Source organism: Micrasema longulum, unplaced genomic scaffold (genome assembly GCF_059751315.1).
Source record: "Micrasema longulum isolate JH-2025_06_02 unplaced genomic scaffold, ASM5975131v1 h1tg002695l, whole genome shotgun sequence".
NCBI lineage: Eukaryota > Metazoa > Arthropoda > Insecta > Trichoptera > Brachycentridae > Micrasema > Micrasema longulum.
This window is the reverse complement of record NW_028279828.1, coordinates 21,793-41,855: the sequence shown is the minus strand read 5'-3', so window position 1 is coordinate 41,855 and position 20,063 is coordinate 21,793. Positions and strand designations below refer to the sequence as shown.

The 20,063-nt window shown below is 37.1% G+C and overlaps 1 protein-coding gene across 1 annotated transcript in view; it reads right to left on the bottom strand.

Annotated features, from left to right (window-relative positions):
* Positions 1 to 20,063, bottom strand: part of Usp32 (Ubiquitin specific protease 32) — a 47,912-nt gene that overhangs the window by 11,198 nt on the left and 16,651 nt on the right. Inside the window, 16 exon segments of the mRNA XM_088241009.1 lie at positions 1,544 to 1,641; positions 3,114 to 3,365; positions 4,791 to 4,893; positions 5,227 to 5,313; positions 6,264 to 6,470; positions 6,745 to 6,870; positions 8,527 to 8,644; positions 9,535 to 9,737; positions 11,015 to 11,175; positions 11,342 to 11,432; positions 12,457 to 12,597; positions 13,849 to 13,994; positions 15,007 to 15,080; positions 15,082 to 15,202; positions 16,604 to 17,212; positions 18,757 to 18,985. Coding sequence (XP_088097135.1) covers positions 1,544 to 1,641; positions 3,114 to 3,365; positions 4,791 to 4,893; positions 5,227 to 5,313; positions 6,264 to 6,470; positions 6,745 to 6,870; positions 8,527 to 8,644; positions 9,535 to 9,737; positions 11,015 to 11,175; positions 11,342 to 11,432; positions 12,457 to 12,597; positions 13,849 to 13,994; positions 15,007 to 15,080; positions 15,082 to 15,202; positions 16,604 to 17,212; positions 18,757 to 18,985 — 2,766 coding nt within the window.

Here is a 20,063-nt window from a genome sequence, read left to right as displayed (position 1 = left end):
TTACATTTCGGCCGGTTTTAAAATACACTATGATAGTTAAGTTTCCCTAGTTGACCTTGTGGTGTGACCACCATTGGTTAGGGGGTTTTCCTACAACGCATGAGGTCCAGGGTTCGTTTCTCGGCAAAGTCAACATAAAATATAAATTTAAAAGGTAGCTTTTCACAGCAATACTTCCAGGATTCTGGACTGGCATCTTAGTGATCATCTCGCCTCCGTGTAACAAATGAACACGATAGGCTGCGCTTGGTGTAAACCAGGTACACCGGCCATAGATAGGCAGATAGAGGAATGAGGAAGTTCAGTGGTTCTTCTTATTTGTAAATAGACTATCAAACTAAGCCAAAAAAAAACAATTCTTTTCATGTATCGTATTATCGATGTCAAAAATGTAATAAGAGAACGGACGCAGAAAACTCCGGCGACAACTGACATCGAGCGGAGGCGATACCGTTGTCTGGGCCATATATTGCGGATGCCTCCTGAGAGCCTTAACCACGCTTGCCTACTTTACAAGGCATCAAGTTCTCGACGCCCCGGACGTCAGCTGCTGACTGTTTATTGGCAGTTTATGTCAGAACTTCAGGACGAGAACCTGACTTGGAAAGACGCACAGGAGCTGGCAGCCAATAGAGATGCATGGAGGCTCTTTGTGGACACCATGTGCTTCAACTAGGGAGCGGACACGGAATGATGGTGAATTTTGAAAAGCCCTACTGAAACCGAAAGAAATTACACTGCCCGCGAAGTCACGAATTCAGGTCAGCGAGTGTTTCTGAGATTTAAAAGTTAGACCCCGTGCAAATTATTTGTACCCGCAAAAACATGGCTACTCCAGAAACCAGAAATCTGTTGCCCAACATAACACCGCTATAAATTATTTTATAGGTTATTACAAACTAAAACCTGTGACGTTGCAAAGTAGTTCATGTTTTTTAATTTTTGCGAAAGTTCACTATACAGGGTGTTCATTAAACCCTGTCACATCCGAAACCACGATGATCAGTATGAGCAAGAAGACATATTGGCACATTAAAATAATTTTTTAGAATGAAAAAAAAAATTAAAAATTAAAATATCAAAAAAAGCAAATGGTTGTTTACTTCTGCAGGGGTGAAACGAGGTGGGGGGAGAGGGGAGTCTAATACTGCACTGCGCTCCCCTCACTTCTCCCCTGCAGAAGTAAGCAACCATTTGTTTTTTTTAATATGTTACTTAAAAAAAAATTCTTTGTTCTAAATACTTTTAAAAATATGCTTATATGTCTTCTTGCCCGTACTGATCATTGTGGTTTCGGATGTGACAGGGTTTAAATAACACCTGTATAATCAAATGCTCTAATTTAGCCCGTAGCACTGAACATCCTCATTTTGACGAGCTAGTTGTAAACAGTATCAAAAGAGCGAATACGAAATTAGTTAATATGATCTCGAGCCCCGTTTAAATAAATTGCAAGTATCTATCTGCTGAGTGGTCACGGCCACGGGGATGTAGGGGAACCTGGGTGGCGGGAGAGGCTGAAGTGTAAGTGGACTAAATATACCTTGAAGCAGAAAAGAGCAGGCATGCACAAGGAGGGGGTGGGGGGTGGTCTCCTTACCTCGGCGGGAGGGGCTACTACTTCCTTGTCTCCCTCTGAAACTGAAAACAAAAACTGTAAGAAATATATTCAAAGATCATGTATGCATCTCTTTGCGCGTAAGTAATACAGTAAAACCTTGTTTTTACATTCTTCGATTTTACGTTTTCTTGCTTTTTACACCGAAATATTTAGGTCCCATTTTTTCCATACACACTCATTCAAATATTCCCCCAATTAATGTTTTTACGTTTTTCATAACCCCGGTTTTGCGTCGAATTTTTTTCATAACTCATTCGATCGGTCAAAAGACGAGCCGCGCGTCGCTGCGTGGATGGAGAATAAAATCGATGTAAATAAAAAAATGTGTAAATTAATGTCTCAAACTAAATTCAAAGGCTGCCTGTCTATAACCAATAATAATAATTTATTTAACTTTTTGTACATAATTTTATTTGTACATTGCCAAATGGCAATTTCTTCCAACCAACCAATAAAATAAAAGTTTTATTTTTCTAATTCAAGTTACAGAACATAATCAATAAAAAAATATATTAAAAAGCTAAAGATATATAAAAATAGAAATAAACGTATTTGTTTATAAATTACCTTAAATCAAAACTATTACTCAATGGGAAAAAGGAAAAAGGAGGAAAAAAGAAAGGAGGAGAGATTAAGGAATAGAAAGGAGATGTTTCTTCAGACGTGATTTAAACAGAGATAATGTAGTAACATCTTTGATGGTGGATGGGAGATGATTCCACAGTCGAGCCGCATGGACACTATATGAGTTAGAGAAGAAAGAGGAATTGTGGATGGGTATTAAGAGAGTGCCTTGTGTTAAGTAAATAACAGCATTTATCGATACTATTCCTGGCCAATTACCTTTCGTTCCCATCCTTCCTTTGACCCATCCTTATGGTACCTACCTTACATCAAGATAGAAGATATTCAAAATTAGAAGATTCGGATTTAGACAAAAACAAAACAACATTTTTGACTTCACATAAAATCGGATAAAAAGTGGTTGGAATCGTCGCGCGTCGTGGAAAACATTGTTATATTTTATAGTTCCTTTTGTGATCCAGTGCCAGAAATTGAAGAACATTCAGATCATATTAAAGGTAGGTATCCATTCCATGCTCCTATCCTTTCTCAAATATTTCCCAATCACAAAACTGAATGAAATTCGATCTTCATTAACAGTCCGCCTTTTCGTTAACACCTTGAGAATTAGAACAAAGAGGTAAACTAAATAATAACCATTATAAAGTATAAAAATACAATTTACGAAACTTCAAAGTAATCATGGTGACGTTTGCCACTTAAATAACGCAATGTTACACTTTAAACACTTAACTCCTTTTTAGGGTCAGTAACTTTTACCCGAACGTTGACGATATGTCTGTTACGTCAAGCCATATTCAGCAAGCGAATTATTGATGCGTGAATTCTGACTTGCATTCGTACGGCTTCTGGATGTGTAAAATTATGCACGAGATTTCGCTCTAGTAAGGCTAACACGTCTCCTCACCGGGGGGCCTGGCGTGGGGCGCGGCGGGCGGCAGCTGATAGGCGCAGAGCTGCGCGTGCGGCGCGAGGCGCGCGTTCGGCGCAGGGCGGCGCAGCGGCCAGGGCGCGCCGCCCGCGGGCCGCAGCGCCAGCAGCAGGCAGGCGGGGGCCAGGCCGCAGAGGGGCGCCAGCGCGCGTGCCAGCTGCCAGCAGCGCGCGTCCCAGTTCAGCCGCACGCCGTACTTCACCGGCACGGAGCCGTCCAGCAGCATCACTGGCCGGGAAAAGGAAGTATTTGTGTTGGCGATTAGATGGAAAGATTCCGTAAATGTATAGAGGCGAAGACATAGATAATATGAGTGAACTGAAATAATAAATTTTCTCCTTTCACAAAATAGGCGTGTTCTGTTTTATTAGGAATGTAAGTCATGTCACCAGAAGTCAAAATCTGCTATTTATAAAATCTTCTAAGAGCAACTTTGGTTTTTATGCCCCAATGTCCAAAATGTGTAGATTGGTCAATTCATCACACAACTTGGAATTCTGTGGGATAGATCTTCCGGCTTTTCGTTGATCACTTCTGAAAATGGATTGGTATGGTTAAGCCCAAAGTCTTATATGTTTATCGTGTTTATGAATACATCATCATCATCATTTCCTTTCCGCACCTTATGGTGCATAGGGCACTGCATTAGGCGTTACATGAAGGTAAGGTGATCAGTCTTACGCTTCAGGTACCAGTCCAGAAACTATGAAATATTTTAGTGTGAAAACACCCTTTTAAATAAATATTTCAAATCAACCATGTTGGGAATCGAACCCGAGACCTCTTGCGTGGTAGGCAAACGCGCAGACCATTACACCACGAGGCTGACATGAAATTATGAATACATTGAATGATTATATTTTATGGCAATTGATATGATACTTTATGTACTTTTTAACTAAATATTATAAGAGCCCTCTGGGCGTTTATAAATAAATAAAAATAAATATTGTATACCATTATTTTATTGCTTTTGTTTGTCTTTGCTGCATAGTTTTATGTTATTTTTGTTTAGTTTCTTGTATATAACGATGTGTGTTCAGAAAATAACGGGATTTTTTTAATTTCGCGGGTTTGGAGAGTCCGATTGCCAATTTTTTTTTCATTTTGTTGGCGATTTTCGTTTGTTAAAAAATATGGATCAAAGAATTATTTTAACAAATAAAAATTGCTGAGCTCAAAAAAACACATCTAACCTTAGCGGCTGCCACAAAGTAAACAATGAATACAGATGAAAATTTTAGCATACTTCAGGGGCATGTATACCAACAAAACGAAAAAAAAATAGACAATTGGACTCTCCAAACTCGCAAATTTAAAAATTCCTGTTATTTTCTGAACACACTCGTATATTTGTTTCTTCGTGTAACTGTCGTAATTGGCTTAGGCTGTCAATATAATAAATAAATAAGTCAAAATTATCCCCGTTTGCACACCCAGTGGTGCATAGGTCACTGCATTGGAAAACCAAATGCAACGTATTTTAATCAGCTGTTACTCGAAGGTAAGGTGATCAGTCTTGCGCTTCAGGTTTCAGTCCAGAAACAACGAAGTATCGCAGTTCAACCCAATATTTCACATCCACCCTACCAGGAATCGAACCCGGAACCTGAAGAATGGTAGGCGAACTAGCTAATAGTATAAAGTGTTTACCTAGAACTTCAACAAGGATATAGCTCTCCATGGGAAGGGGGAGACTGAGCATGCTAAAGGCATCGAACTTGACGGATTCGTGGCCGCAGGATGCGCACGTAACCTGGAAACCAAATGAACATACAACAATAGTACAAAGTAAATAAACTGGATTGGGGTCTTGTGGTTAGTATCATCACGTCAAACACATCAACAAACCATTGCAATTTTCCACTCCTACTTTCCTTCATTCATCCTTCACCATGCCTCATCAATTTCCTTATTTTCCTTTCCACTATCTCCTCGGTTTGTCATAGCAATGAACATCCTCATTGCAAATATCAATAAAAATATGTATTTGAAAACAATGTGACAGCATCACTGTACGAGCATTGAATTCTTGTCAAATCCCAAAAAATACTAAGTTTACATTATTTCAAATAATTAGAAAGTATACCTTGGATTTGAGTTGCCCATAGAAGAGTTCTGTGATAATGGAATGATTCCTGGCTATCTGGTTTTCCCAAGCTTCTTGTGCCACTTCCTAAACAAATGAAAGAGATTAATTTAATTTTGTATTTATAACTACAGTAAAACCTCGGATTTACGTTCCCCGATTTTATGTTTTCCCGCTTATTACACCGAAATGTTCAGGACCCATTTTTCTTCACATATTCTCATACAAATATTCCCTCCAATCAAAGTTTTTTACATTTTCTATACCCTGGAATTGATTAGATGTGTCGAAAAATCCAAAATTATGTCGTAATAATGATGCCGCGGCCCGCGCGCCACCGCGTGTGCCACGCGAATGAAGAATAAAAACAGATAAACGTAAAACAGTAAAAAAAAAAAAAAGGATAAATTATTGTGTTAACCTAAATTCAAAGCAGGTGCAGTGTAATTGACCTTTTTGTTTAAGTGTCTTCCTTTAGGGTTAGTCTTAGTTTTCATTTGAACAAAAACGTCATATTGACTTGTACAAATCGTGATACGCAGTTGACAAATGTTTAGAAACAATTAAGTTTTAATATCATTAAATTGCGATGTTTAAAAGATAATAGAAATATTTAAAGTTATAAAAAAGATGGTTTTAAAAGATGTCATAAAAGTGGAAACAATTTTGCAGCGATCTGTATGACAGTTGTTTTTAGTGATGCCATAGAAAAAAAAGTGATAATGGTTTTTCTTTATGGACAGTCGAAGATAACTCTGTTAACTTCCCATTGTAATCGGGGCTCTGGACTGGTATCTGAAGCGTAAGACTGATCATCTTACCTTCATGTAACGAAAATGATCAAGATACTCTGCGATTGGTGTACCGATGCAGTGCCCTATGCACCATTAGGTGCAGAAAGGGAATGATGATGAAACTTTGTGTGGATAATGTATAATATAGACATTAAATGTGTTAAAATAAATTATGAAATGGTTTAAGGCATCTCAAAATATGAATAACGGCACTCATCGGATCGAGTCGGTGGGTATTCTCACCTGATCCGGGCGGCAGTTGGAGTCGGCCAGCTCCCGGTAGGGCACCTGGCGCGGGCTGCGGTTCAGGTCCTCGTGCAGAGTGTCCAGCAGCCAGGCCAGCAGCTCCTGCGAGTCGTGCTGGCCGCCGCTCGTGAAGCGCGCGGCGTAGCGCAGCACGCACGAACGCACGTGCAGCGGCGCCACAGAGCGCACCCCTCCCGACCACACCTGAAATGTTATTGTTCCATGTTCTTTGGCTGTATTCTTTTTTATGAATAAAACAATTTGGTTCAGCTTTAAGAAAAAATAAATAAAAATAACCACTTAAACCAGCCAATGACAGGTCGTATGCCCTGTAGATGCCTAGACTTCTATATTACTTTCTCTAAAATGTTCTTCATCTCTGTTGTAATATGTTAATATGAAACAAAGTTTTTTAAACCTCGGGCAGGCAAAGGTGAGTAAAAAAAATCAATAAAAATATAAAAATGAAGAAGATTACCTCTTTGCAAAGCTCTCCATATCTCTGTGCCAGGGTGCCTCTTGTTCCGTGCGGATTGTCCATATTGAGTTCATACAAATGCATGCCCTGAGTGAAGTAATTTGTAAGGGGACCAGTATTCCAAACCTGAAATTATACAAATATTTAAATCAATATGGATGTTCGTCAGATGATGTCGGTCACAACAAAATAAATTATAAATAATCATCATCATTCCATGTCCGTTCCCTAGTTGGAGCATATGGTATTTCGCAAAGAGCCTCCGTGCATCTCTATCGGCTGCCAGCTCCTTTTTTAGTCAGGTTACCGTCTCGTAGTTTTGGCATAAACTAAATAAATAAAATATCTAGGAGTTCGGATTGACTATAAATTATCTTTTTCAAAAAATGCAGACTATATGAGTAAGAAAATCGCAAAAAAGGTATCCCTGTTAGGAAGGATAAGGAATAAATTAGACATTAAAACCTCTCTGCTGATATTTAAAAGTATTATCGTTCCCCACATTGATTATTGCTCCAGTATTTTATATTTAAGTAATGAAGGAGATCTAAAGAGACTCCAAATAATACAAAACAAAGCGATGAGGATAATATTAAGATGTGGGAGACGAACAAAAGTTAAGAAAATGATTCAACTTCTAGATATCATGACAATTGATCAAAGAATCAAATTCAATGTTGCCAATGAAATAAACAAAATTATTAAAGGAATAGTTCCGAGATATTTTCAAAATAAACTAAAAAATAATTGGACTGGAAAAGAAATCAAAAGCAATGTCCCCGAACTGTCGCATGTACAAGGGAATAAAACTATTTGAAGATATGCCAGAAAGCATAAAAAATGAAATTAATGTAAATATATTTAAAATTAAATGTAAAAAGTATATATGTGAAAAATATTAGGTAGTATATAGTGTAAATAGTGAATATAATTAATAAAAATGTACATATGAAACAGTTAATATTATAAATTAGGATATTAAGTGTATAATAGTGATAAATAATGTTAGAATAAGTATAGATGTAAATATTGTGTTGTAAATATATATTAGACTATGTTACATAGAACCAAATAAATAAATAAATATAAAATATAAACTGCCTATGAACAGTCAGCAGTGGACGTCCAGGACGTCGAGAACCTGATGCCTTTTAAATTAGGCAAGCGTGGTTAAGGTATATGGTATCCGCAGTATATGGCCCATTTAGATTTTTATTATTTATTTATACTTTTACAATGTTTGTATTCTTTTTTTTACACAGAATAATGTTCCCTCACAGGGGTGTCCCATGCCGAGGGAAAATTTTACAATAAGTAAAACATGCCTTAAATTAGTTATTTAACAAAGTTAACATGATAATAAAATAAAAACGTAATTAATCTAATTAACCTAATTATCATTAACATAATAAGCAATATAAACTAAAATAATTTAATAATAACTATTTCTTAATGGCAATTTTATATTGAGAGTACTTACTAATTGTCCTTATGGATAATGAAAGTAGATTGTACACTTTAACTGAGTAGTAGGCCAATCCTCTTTGACCGAAAGTTGTATTAATTTTTAATTGTTTTTGCAGCATCAGGGTGAAGTATCTAGTAACTCTTGTATTTGTAATGGAAGGTAAAGAGTAATGTTTGTGTGCGAACAGTAACGGAGCTTTTACATAATGTTGTTTTACAGATGTAACATTGAGATTTACGAATATACCGAGGGAGCTTGTTCTGATTGGGACTCTTAAGATAATTTTAATTAAAGCTAGCACGATAGGGTCTCACCGCTTGTAGTGCAGCGTTCATGAAGCAAGTGTTCCCCAGGTTGTGGAGCCCCGTGGCTCCAGCCGGCTGGACTGATGTCATCACGGATACTACACTTCCGCGCCCTTCCGAGACGGCCCTATACACAGAATACACACAACATGAGCACGGGGTTTCCAGAGAGTCAGTAAGAATATATTGGGTGCTAAAAGCTGTATCTGTTTTTTTACAATTAAAGAGAATAAAAACAAACAAATATCGCAAGCAACTTATTTCATCGATTGAATGCGAACGAAGTGTCGAAAATGATCACTTTCGCCTACTTTACATTCCATTTTAAAGAATTATTATGAAATTAAATATTATATGTAACTTAAAAGCAAACATAATCTTGTAGACCATAAAATTTTCTTTTAAATGACTTACACCATTTTTTGTGATTATTTTTAAATTTGGAAAAAACACATCTTATGTTAACACCTAAAAAATTTTTTTTTCATTCAGTAGTACAACTTACTATGTATGAGGTTTGATAAAAGAACCCAACAGAAACTCTGGAATTACACCGCCTGCGACGTCACAAGTTCTGGTCGGCGAGTGATCGAAATCCACGTCCGAACGGTGAAACATAACTGACAAGAAGCAAAGAAAACATGCATTTAACTGACATTTACTGTACAAACTGCTGACTTGCGGGCTTTCTACAGCATCGTTTGACATGATCGGATTAGTTTGTAGGAACGATAAATGGTTTATTTTTGTTTCTGACATTTAAAAGTTGAACCCCGTACAATTGTAATTTGTGCCACAAACATGTTGAACGTCGAAAACCCTTGGTAAGATTGGAAATCCGGTTGCAATCATGATTGCTCATGGTAGCCACCAAAAAATTTCATTACAAGCAGTTCATTATTATGAATTTTGCTTTAATGCTTTAATTTTAATCCAACTTTCCATAGCCCTGAACTTCCTCATTCGAATCCTAGTATCTCTCTTACTGCTTCCACTCTCTCTGCAGTGCGTACAGACCTGAGCGCCCCGAGCTCCTCCGGCCAGGTGAGGTCCTTGTTGCGCACCTCCAGCAGCAGCCTCTGGCCGTCCTCGGCCCCCAGCTGGCCCAGGGTACAGACCTCCTCCTCCAGGAGCTCGCCGCCCCCCGCGCCGCCGCCCACCAGCCACAGCCGCACCTCCTCCCGCGCCAACCCCAGCTGGCTGCAGATGAAGTCCGACACCTGGGAAACGGCCTCAACATCAGACAACTGCTACTTGTTCGTAAAATTGATTTTATTGAAAAAAAACCAAGGAAAAATATTTTACCTAGGAAAGTAAAATGTTTTTCAAACTACAGTAATACCTCATTTTTACGTTCCTCAATTTTACGTTTTCCTGCTTTTCTACGCCAAAATATTTGGGTCCCATTTTTTTCCATACATTCAAATATTCCCCCAATTAACTTTTTACTGAATTGTGACATGCATTTGACGCATGTTTAGGAAGAATAGTCTTTACATCAATAAATTACGATGCAGAAAGTTGAACAATTTGGCAATAGTAATATTAATTGAACTTATAAACATAATACGGAAAGAAGATAATTTAAAAAGTTATCATAAAAGTGTGAAACAGTTTTGCCGCGATGTAAATGACAGTTGGAATTCTGTGGTGCCATACTAAAAAAAGTGATACCATATAAATAAAATTTCCCAATATTTAGGGAATTTTTTTTATCCCAATATTTAGGGAATTTTTTAAAAAGTTAAGTACAACATGTTTTATTACAATATTTGAGTTTGTCCAAATGTTCGTAGACAAAATACTGGATTTATTTAAGGTATTCTCCATCCCTGTTGTAATTTGTTTATCTTAATGACTCCCGAGGGGGTGAAATCCAGTCTTTTGTCTACGAACATTTGGACAAACTCAAATATTGAAATGAAACCAACTGGTCCAAGAAGAAGTTTAAAAATTGTTTTCAGGCAGGTGAAAAAGAGGGAGGGGATGAAGGAAGAGGCGTGAATTTCATGGGTATAGGGTGAACATCGCAGTGGAATATGTAATAATTGGCTATATTGAAAGGTTGTTTGATTATTGATCAAAGTAGCATGATTTTTCAAAGCTTTCCTAATGCGTCCTGACGAAGAGACGGTTACGTCTCGAAACCGGTAGACATAGAAAAGTCGGCAAGTGGTGGTTACATACAAATATTTAATAACATTTAGTAAAATGTTTGACCACAAAGGTAATGCTTTCAATATTAGTGATATTTTTCTTCTTTAGGTTGGTTGATGGCAGGACCGTCGTGTTCCTTCTAAATTAAATTTACGGAAAATTTTAAGCGAGTATCATAAATTTTATTGATTTACTATCACTTTGAGAGAGTGTTATTTTTATTTTTTTATATTATAACACTATACGAAAAAAAATACAAAATATATTATAGCAAGCACAGAAAAGGTCAACACAGGGCAGGGTTAGTTAATATTGAATTGGGAGACAGATTGTTTGTTACCTGGCGCACTGTTGCCAGGCGAGAGAAGGCCGCCGTGTAGGCCAGGAACCTGGCCGGCTGCGCCGTGGCCGTGGACTGGTAGGAGGCCATGCCCACACTGGACAAGGCCGCTGCGCCGTATCCCCCCACCATACCCGACCACGAAGATGACGGACCGGAGTCTGTGGATATTCAATGTCACGCTTAAAACCTGGTTCTGACTACTGGAGTCCATATTAAAAAGAGAAAGAAATATTACCATTTAATTTTATTCATCGATTTTCATCATACCGAAAACATGTATCGACATGTCGATTGAAAAAGCATTGTCAATAAAAATATAGTTACTATTTTGCTGTCCAGGCGTTGTGTGTCTCATCAGTCTCAAGTTTCTCGGATAAAGTTCCAGTTCAACATCAGAATTTGGTGGCTGAATAACCTAAATAAATAAATATAAGTTTAAAAGATAATAAAACATGTGCTTTATCTAATACTGCTCTTGTATAGCATATAATATATCTAATATATATATAATCTGGAGTCCCTATTTAAAAAAAAAACAGAGTTGTTGGAGAAAGTCCAGAGAAGAGTAACAAAAATGGTAGTTTCTCTAAGAAATAAATCATACGAGGACCGCTTAAGGGAGCTCGGGTTAAGTTCACTGGAAGAGCGGAGGCAGCGTGGTGACTCGATCTTAATTGAGCAATATAATGTACCCAAGTTAAAATCAATGTTCCCTATGAATGAAAACCGCCATCTCAGAGGTCATTCATTAAATCTAAACACTACCTCCTTCTCATCCAACCCCGGGAAGAACTTCCTGACAAACTGAGTCATGGAGAAATAGAATGGCCTTCCTGAGAAAGTGATTGGTGCTAGTTCAGTTATTGTATTAAAAAACCGCCTAGATGCCCACATCAATTTATAATGTTTAATAACCATGTACACTTGATATACGCGCATCAGCTTAATAGCTGCTAGTGTATTATTATTGATAGTAATAATAATCTAATATATCTAATAAATCTATAATATATCAATCACATTAGTCAAAATGTCTAACTTTTCAGGAGACAGTTTTTTGTGTCAAACATTGCGAAAATCAAATCTAACATTGAAAGAATGTCCTTTTTTTCTCCATACTTCTAGGAATTGTATTATTGCCAATAATCGGGAATACACAGTTAGGTGATAACTCTTCAATGTTACGCCGTTTAAGGCATAAAGTTAGAAAAGGTTCTTCTTAGAGAAAACTTTTTTGTAGTCGATAACTAATAAATTTATTTTGTGTAATAAAGTACATTGATAATATTCTCCTTAATTACGTTATTTGACTTATGTGTTTTGGAACAGGAATGAACATAGTTACATACTACAAGATAAGCAAATATTTTTTTTTTTAAAGACTTGAATTACTGTTCCCATATAGATATATGTATTTTAAAAGTAATGTAATTGGTTACCTGTCTAGGTAAAGGCTGCGGGCCGCCGTACCACTGGGCGAGGGCCTTCCACAGGGAGTCGGGGACGAGCTCGAAGTCCCGGTGCTGTGCCAACATGAGGTCCCTCCTCAAATGGCCCCCTTCGCCAGTCAGCGATCTCACCTGAGAAGATTCAAGATGAGATTATAATAATTGAACTCTTTGGTTGAAAATTTTTCAGCTTTTTTGACTGCAAATTTTGCCATGTCGAAGTTTCGGCGAATTTTTGTTCGAAACCAAAACTTCGGCGGTCACTTCAAATTAGCCAATAATGTATTCTCCTTATTCGTTTTCTCCTTTATTCTCTCAACTGAATGCGAACAGAAGGTGTCGAAAATGCTCACTTTTGTCCACTTGACATTCCGGGATCTGGAGCATGCGGCCGCGGTCTCAATTTGGAACTAACACTATATTCCTTCACTGTCATACTGGGAAATTAGAAAAAGGTGATTGTGCTGACCATGTGTATTTGATTGATCACAAATTGACAATACTGCAGTGAGGGGTACAATGAAAGTTTTTAAAGTTTCTTTGTTTTGTTATTTTCGCAGTTTGATTGAAAAGAAATATTAAATTTTTTATTAATTAGTTTTTTTTAAATTGATAGTATTATGCGAAACAGTTTCGGGAAAGGGTTGGATGCTTTCATTGTACTTGACGTTCCATTTTGAAGGCTTGTAATAAAATAATATAATATTATAATATATAGCATAATGAGGTAGAAACTAGCTTAAATATATCTTCTTTTCAAGACCGTCGAAATAAATCCGACCTTCTAGTCCTGTATAAAATTCTCAACTCACTCTTTGATGCGCCTGAACAACTGAGCTCGATAAAATTAAATATCCCAACTAGAAACCTCAGACAAAACTTACTCTTTCATACCGATAACCGTAGAACTAACTATGGTTTTCATTCCCTTACGCCCAGAATTCTCAGGTCTGCCACCAAACATACCAGTCTTGATTTCTTTGATAACAAGTTGTCTTCTTTCAAACGATCACTGAATCAAATTAAATTATAAACACCTCTCTTCCGCTTCCACTCCCACCAAATCTACTATTTACCATTGTGTTTTTCTACTTTCTTTTATAATAATTTTCTATGTATACATTTGTCCTTAAAAATGCCCATTGGGCGTATATATAAATAAACAAATAATATGTAACGTAAATGCAAACACAATATTTTTTAGAGCAGGAATTTTTTTTCGAACGACGAATAACGTTTACCATATTTAAAAATTATGAAATTATTGTATTTGTTTCACATGATACTACAATTTAAAAAAATAATTCTATCAGTCGGGCAAACCATATTTTAAATTGTTCTGGCTTCACTTTTCCACATCTTTACACAGTTCGTCGTTCGTACCTTATAAGGGTTGGGCTGCAGAAGGTGCGAGTTGTCTATGGGTCCGGGGTGGCGACTGCTACTGGACACCGACACTCCGCTGGCCGATGATCCACTGCTCAGGGAGACAGTCTCCTCGCGGACCAGCTGGTCACTCATGGATTCCGCTAACGAGCCAAGGATAAATTATAAATAAGCGAAATGATTATATTTGATAGCGGAATGATTGTTTAATAGCGTGGATGCTCAGACTAGAGAGAGATAATTATTCTTATGCTGAAATAGAGTCAATGTTAAATATTTCTAGTCTACAAAAACGTAGAACTAATATTGACTCCATATATATGTTCGGCATACTAAATGGTATAATCGATGTTCCATCATTACTGGGACAAGTAAAATTCAATATTCCGACTCGTAGATTGAGAAACAATGAAGTACTGTTCATCGATCAGCATAGAACAAACTATGGCCTAAATTCTCCAATGACCCGTCTTTGTCGTAACTCAAGACAAGATCTGGACTTTTTTGGTTTAAGTTTACAACGATTTAAACGAGCACTAAATAAATAGTCCAGATCTTATCTCGATGTCCCTTAAGTTTGTCAATGCTTCTTTCTTTTTTTTTAATGTTTTAAACTATTCTTTTATTGTAATATTTAAACCTTATAAATTGTATACATGGACAGTGTCCGTTAATAAATAAATTTGACCACAGACAATGCACCGTCAATCGCACGGTGAGTATTTTTAGGTAATCTTGCCAAATGTATTCATAAATCACAATCTCAGTGTCTGTGAAATTACAAGAAATTTTATTCAACATTAAGTCACCACCATTCATAAAAACAGATAGAAATGAATAAAGATAGATGCTCAAAAAAAGGCAGAATTGAAATTGAAAACTAAAAAAATATAAGCATTTGTGCGTAGCAAGTATTGGGTTTGAAATTTTGACTAAGCGAGATGATTATTTCATAATAAAAATATCAATTATAGTATAGTGAGGAAGATCAGTGCTACAGGAAATTGGATATAAAAAGTGTTTTCTTACACGCGGTAAAAATTAGAGCATTAAATTGTTCGGCAAAGTTTCTTGAAAATGTATGAAAAAAATATTAAAAATGATTTTCAGCTTTCAACCGGTTACCGGAATATTACATCTTTCAACGAGTGTTACCGGCAGAGTTGAAGCTCTCGTCGCAGACGATAGCCTCGTCCACGGGCGGCGGTCTCCGTCCGCACGCGCGCGCAGGCACCCCGGCCTGGCGCCCCCGTGTGTGCGAGCCAACCCGACCACCAGGCCTTGGAGACCAGGTACCAGAACTGCCCCACGGCATACCCGCGAGACACCTCGCGCGCCAGCCAGCGCAAAACTGAAAACAGAAAAATGTACAAACTGCAATATCACACTCACGCATTTAAAAAAATATTTTAACAAATACATCTTTATATATATATAACTCTTCTGTACGTGTGATGTCACTGAACTCTTCCTAAACGGCTTTACCGATTTACATGCGGTTTTCAGCGAAATGTAGATCATTGCGTTGCGTGTGTTCGTAAATATGAAAATATTCAATCGATTCTGTAATAAAAAAGGTACAAGCGTAAATCTTTTTTTCATCAACCTACCAGGGAAGGATGTTGTTTTTTTGTGTTTAAAAAAAGTTTTATTTTAATGTTTACAAACAACATTCGCTTTTTGTGGATCGCAATCAGATTCTTTCCTTACATTCCATATAATTTCTTCCCATTTATTTCTTTATACTGAATTTTTGGGAATACTAAAATAATATTAACTGACATTCAATACATTTTTGTAAATCGCATTCACAAATAAAGTGCACCCCTGTTGGTGAGAAGAGCCGAGTTTGACATTTGCAAAAAGAATTCTATCTTTGAAAATGAATTATTTTATGTAATGGAATTCAACCATAAATAAGTACCTAGGTTCCTACTTTTTTTTTTTTTTTTTTGAAAAAAGAAATATTTGCGTTCTTATGATTTACCCAAATATTTAATTTTGAGGGCCATTTTCAACGAGTTGTAAATAACTCACTATTAGAAAATGGGAATCAAGTTGGGGTAAAGTGGGATTCGAACCACAGACCTTTGGTCCGTGAGTCCGAGACACTAGCCACAGGACCACAACCCGATTCAATGAAAAGTCTTTTTCCAAGGTAATGGCAGGCAAGCCAAAAACTTATCCCTAATTCTATGAGGCCAAGAGCCCTGTGTTGAGTTGGGATACAACATAATAGAAAGTGATAGCTTGCATATTATTGAACAGTACCAAAAATAACAATTATTACATGAACATATATTTCAATAAACATGTGGACAACAAGCTTAATAGGATATAAATCTATGCAATATCTCGCAGCAGTTTCCTGCAATGGTCTCTTCCCTTGGACAAAATTTAAACTTGTCCACTTCTCCTGAAAATGTCTTTCGTTTTGGAGAACCTAATATATCCAGGACATTGAACACTCTCGGGGCCACAAAAGAGAAATTTCTCTGAGCAACAATTTTACGTGTTTTAGGTATTAAAAATTCAAATTACAGGAAAACCTCGTACGAGCATTCTGCTGTGATCTACTCTTGTAGCTGCATGACCAGAAATGTGTCAATAGCTCTTTCAAAAAAAAATGTCTATTGTCCAGTACCTTTATAAATTGAAACAATGTCTCAGATGGAAAAGTGGGGGGACATCGAAGCATCACTCTAAGGATCTAAGGAGTATTATCAGAATACGATACAACAAACACACTCACCAATTTCATGCTCCTGATGTTTGCACTGCGGTCTCAGTCCTAATACAATATGGCACACGTCGTAAATCAGTCTCATGAACGGAGTCACCAAGTTCTCCGCTTTCTCAACTCCCCAAATCAGGAACTCCTCCTGCGACAGTCCCCATTCCTCGTCCGCGCACTCTTTGCCCCTCTCCTCGGAAGCCGAGCCATCCTCGACAACTGATACCTTACCACTGTCCGCAAGCTCTACCGCGTCAGAATTCTGATTCTCTCTACTCGCTGAGGTGACAAAACTAGTCGAGGACAAACTGTTGTTGACATCTTCGTTCAGTTCCGATTTGACTTTGTCTCCGAGTTGAAACTTCTCCGTACTGTTTTTTTTAGTCTTTTCTCTCGATCGCCGCCTGGGAATTTCGTTTCTATCTGTGAATATTGTTTTCCTCAGGGCGTTGAACACGAGCTTGGGATCGTGCGGTCCCGCGTCAGTTGGGGGCCTCTGACAGCCGGAGGATTGGGTTTGCTGGAGAAGAGATTCGGTGGCTACGGAGCAAAGGATGTTACACATTTGTCGGACTTCGGTCTCGTTGAGGAAGCCATCGCGATCAGTGTCGAACACTTTGAAGGAAACTGAAATAAATAATTTTACATTAGGTGAAATATTTCTACAGAATCAAAGTCTAATTATAATATGAAGCACACACGAGTGTTTCAAGTACTTTTATTTATTCATTATTATTCTCTTTTCGCATCTAATGGAGCAGGGCACTACATTTGTACACCAATTGCAGCATACCTCGATCATTTTTTTTGTTACATGAAGGTATGATGATCAGTCTTACGCTTCAGGTGCCAGTCCAAGGACTACGAAATATTCTAGTGTAAAAACATAATTTTAAATCAATATTTCATGTCCTATGGCGGGAATCGAACCCGAGACCTCTTGCATGGTAGGCAAATGCGCTGACCATTACACCACAAGGCCGACAGAGTTTAGGTATTTCAAAATATATTTATCTACATTTTTGTTGAATTTTCTGATGATACTCACACTGGAGAATACTTTTTTTTTGCACCACAACAGGCCAGATGGCCCAATTACATACTTAGTCTTCATTATATCCTGGTAGATTTTTTTATGTGTATGTGCGTGTGAGTGAGTGTGCGTGTATATGTGTGTGTAATTATACATGCTCATTTGCATGCATATGTATATGCACTTATTTATAAAAAAATGATTAATATACTTTCATTAATTTTTTAATATATGTATATGTGTATTTTGTACTTAAATTATTAATATTGTAATCCCACAGCAAGCACAAGAAGTTGCTTCTTTTTTGGTGTGGTATTCCGTTTCGTTTTTTGTTTTTGTACTTTTGCTTCAATATGTATTTCTTTTTGTTAACATGTTGTAACTTTATATTATATTAAATAAAATAAAATATAAACAATATTTTGAGTTTGTCCAAATTTTTGTAGACAAGGACTGGATTCAACTCCTTGGGGAGATGTTTATATTAACATATTACAACAGAGATGAAGAACATTTAAGAAAAGGTAATATAGAAGTCTAGGCATCTACAGGGCTTATGACCTGTCAATGGCTGGTTTAAGTGGCCACTTTACACACTGTGTAACATTCACCATTCTGCCTATATTTGAACATCTATATCTATATTCCTTCAATTCTTAAAAAATAACATTTTCAGGCGTTGCCTAGTATGTAGGTGAAATAATTCAATTAGATGAATCTCACCCGCATAAATAAAGGTTTCAGCTCTTTAACTTCACAAACATCAACAGATGAAAGAATTGAAGGAATAAAGATGTTCAAATATAGGCAGAATAGTGAATGTTACACAGTATGTAAAGTGGCCACTTAAACCAGCCATTGACAGGTCATAAGCCCTGTAGATGCCTAGACTTCTATATTACCTTTTCTTAAATGTTCTTCATCTCTGTTGTAATATGTTAATAAAATACAAAATAATAATAATATTATTAAACGTAAAACACAAGTAGACAAAATGTAAAGAATTACACTGATAGTGTTTTTGGTTAGGAGCCAACTGTGGTTCTTACCCTGCACCTCTGATCTTGATTTGCAGTTATTTTTTCAATCAAAAATACCACTTTTTGAGAATATCTAAATAGAAATAAATCTCTCTCACACTTCATCCGCTCGCAGGTGGGCCCCCGGCAGGCAGCGCTCAGGCCGCAGCACAGCTCCTTGAAGTCCACGTGGCCGTCCCGGTTCTCATCCAGCGCCAGGAACAGGCCGTGCAGCGCGGCGCGCGGCGCGGGCGGCGACACGAGAGGCCCGAGGGCCGCCGCGTCCAGCTGGCCGCTGGGCGAACGCGACTGCAGGGACCAGAAGCACTTCTCCAGCCCGCAGATATCCTGGAATGGAGATATTTATTTAGACTAATGTATAAATAAAAATACTTTCACTATTATTTTATTACAGCAGTTTTCTTAAAAATTATAAGTATTTCAAAATACAACACAATTTAAATTGTATTCATTTGCCATTTTTGTGGCGATATTTATTTTATTATTTAGCTCTACAAAGCACAGATCATCCAGGCTTGAGAGAAATCACATTTGTTTTCTGCGTTGTCAGCGGGAATCGAACCCGAAATCATCCACGTGTGAATTGAGCGTCTTAACCACTGCACCACGGAGGCCGCCTAAATTCTACGGTTATAAAAAAACGCACATAATGAGGAAGTTCAGTGTCTTTTTTTTATTTGTTAATAGAATATTAAACTGAGCCAAATTTTTTTTTTATTTCTTTTTTTATATCGTATTATCAGTGCTAAGATTTTTTAAAGTTTAGTATTTCTGAAATAACTCCGCGTCGACGTCAGAGGTTGTTTTATGACAGTTTTCCCGATTGGTTCGTTTACGGTGACCAAACTGGATATCCTTCAATGCTCTCATATCATTGGATGGTTCATATAAACCAGTGATGCCATTCTAAGTAGTGCATTTTTATCAAAATATATAAATTTTTTTTTTCATGCATTTTTAAGAATTTTCACGGTACAATTTAATGCTCTAATTTTTACCGGGTGCAAGAAATCATTTTTTGTATCCAATTTCCCGTAGGGCTGAAGTTCCTCATTGCATTATTTTTCCACAGTCAAAAGTTGCACCAAATGAAAATAGTATCATAATTTATTATTTTTTATATTCGAAGCACTAACTTTGTGGTTATTCGTTATACATATAAAAATATATTACGCAATAAGTCAATCAGTTTTGGAATATGGAATAATTGTATGGGGATGTGCGAATGACACATTGATCAAACAAATAATAATTGCACAAAAAGCTTTAATAAAAATTATCTTAAGAGTCCCAATCAGAACTAGCTACCTCGGTACATTCGTAAACCTTAATGTAACATCTGTAAAACAACTTTATGTAAAAGTTCCGTTACTGCACACAAACATTATTCTCTACCTTCCATAAC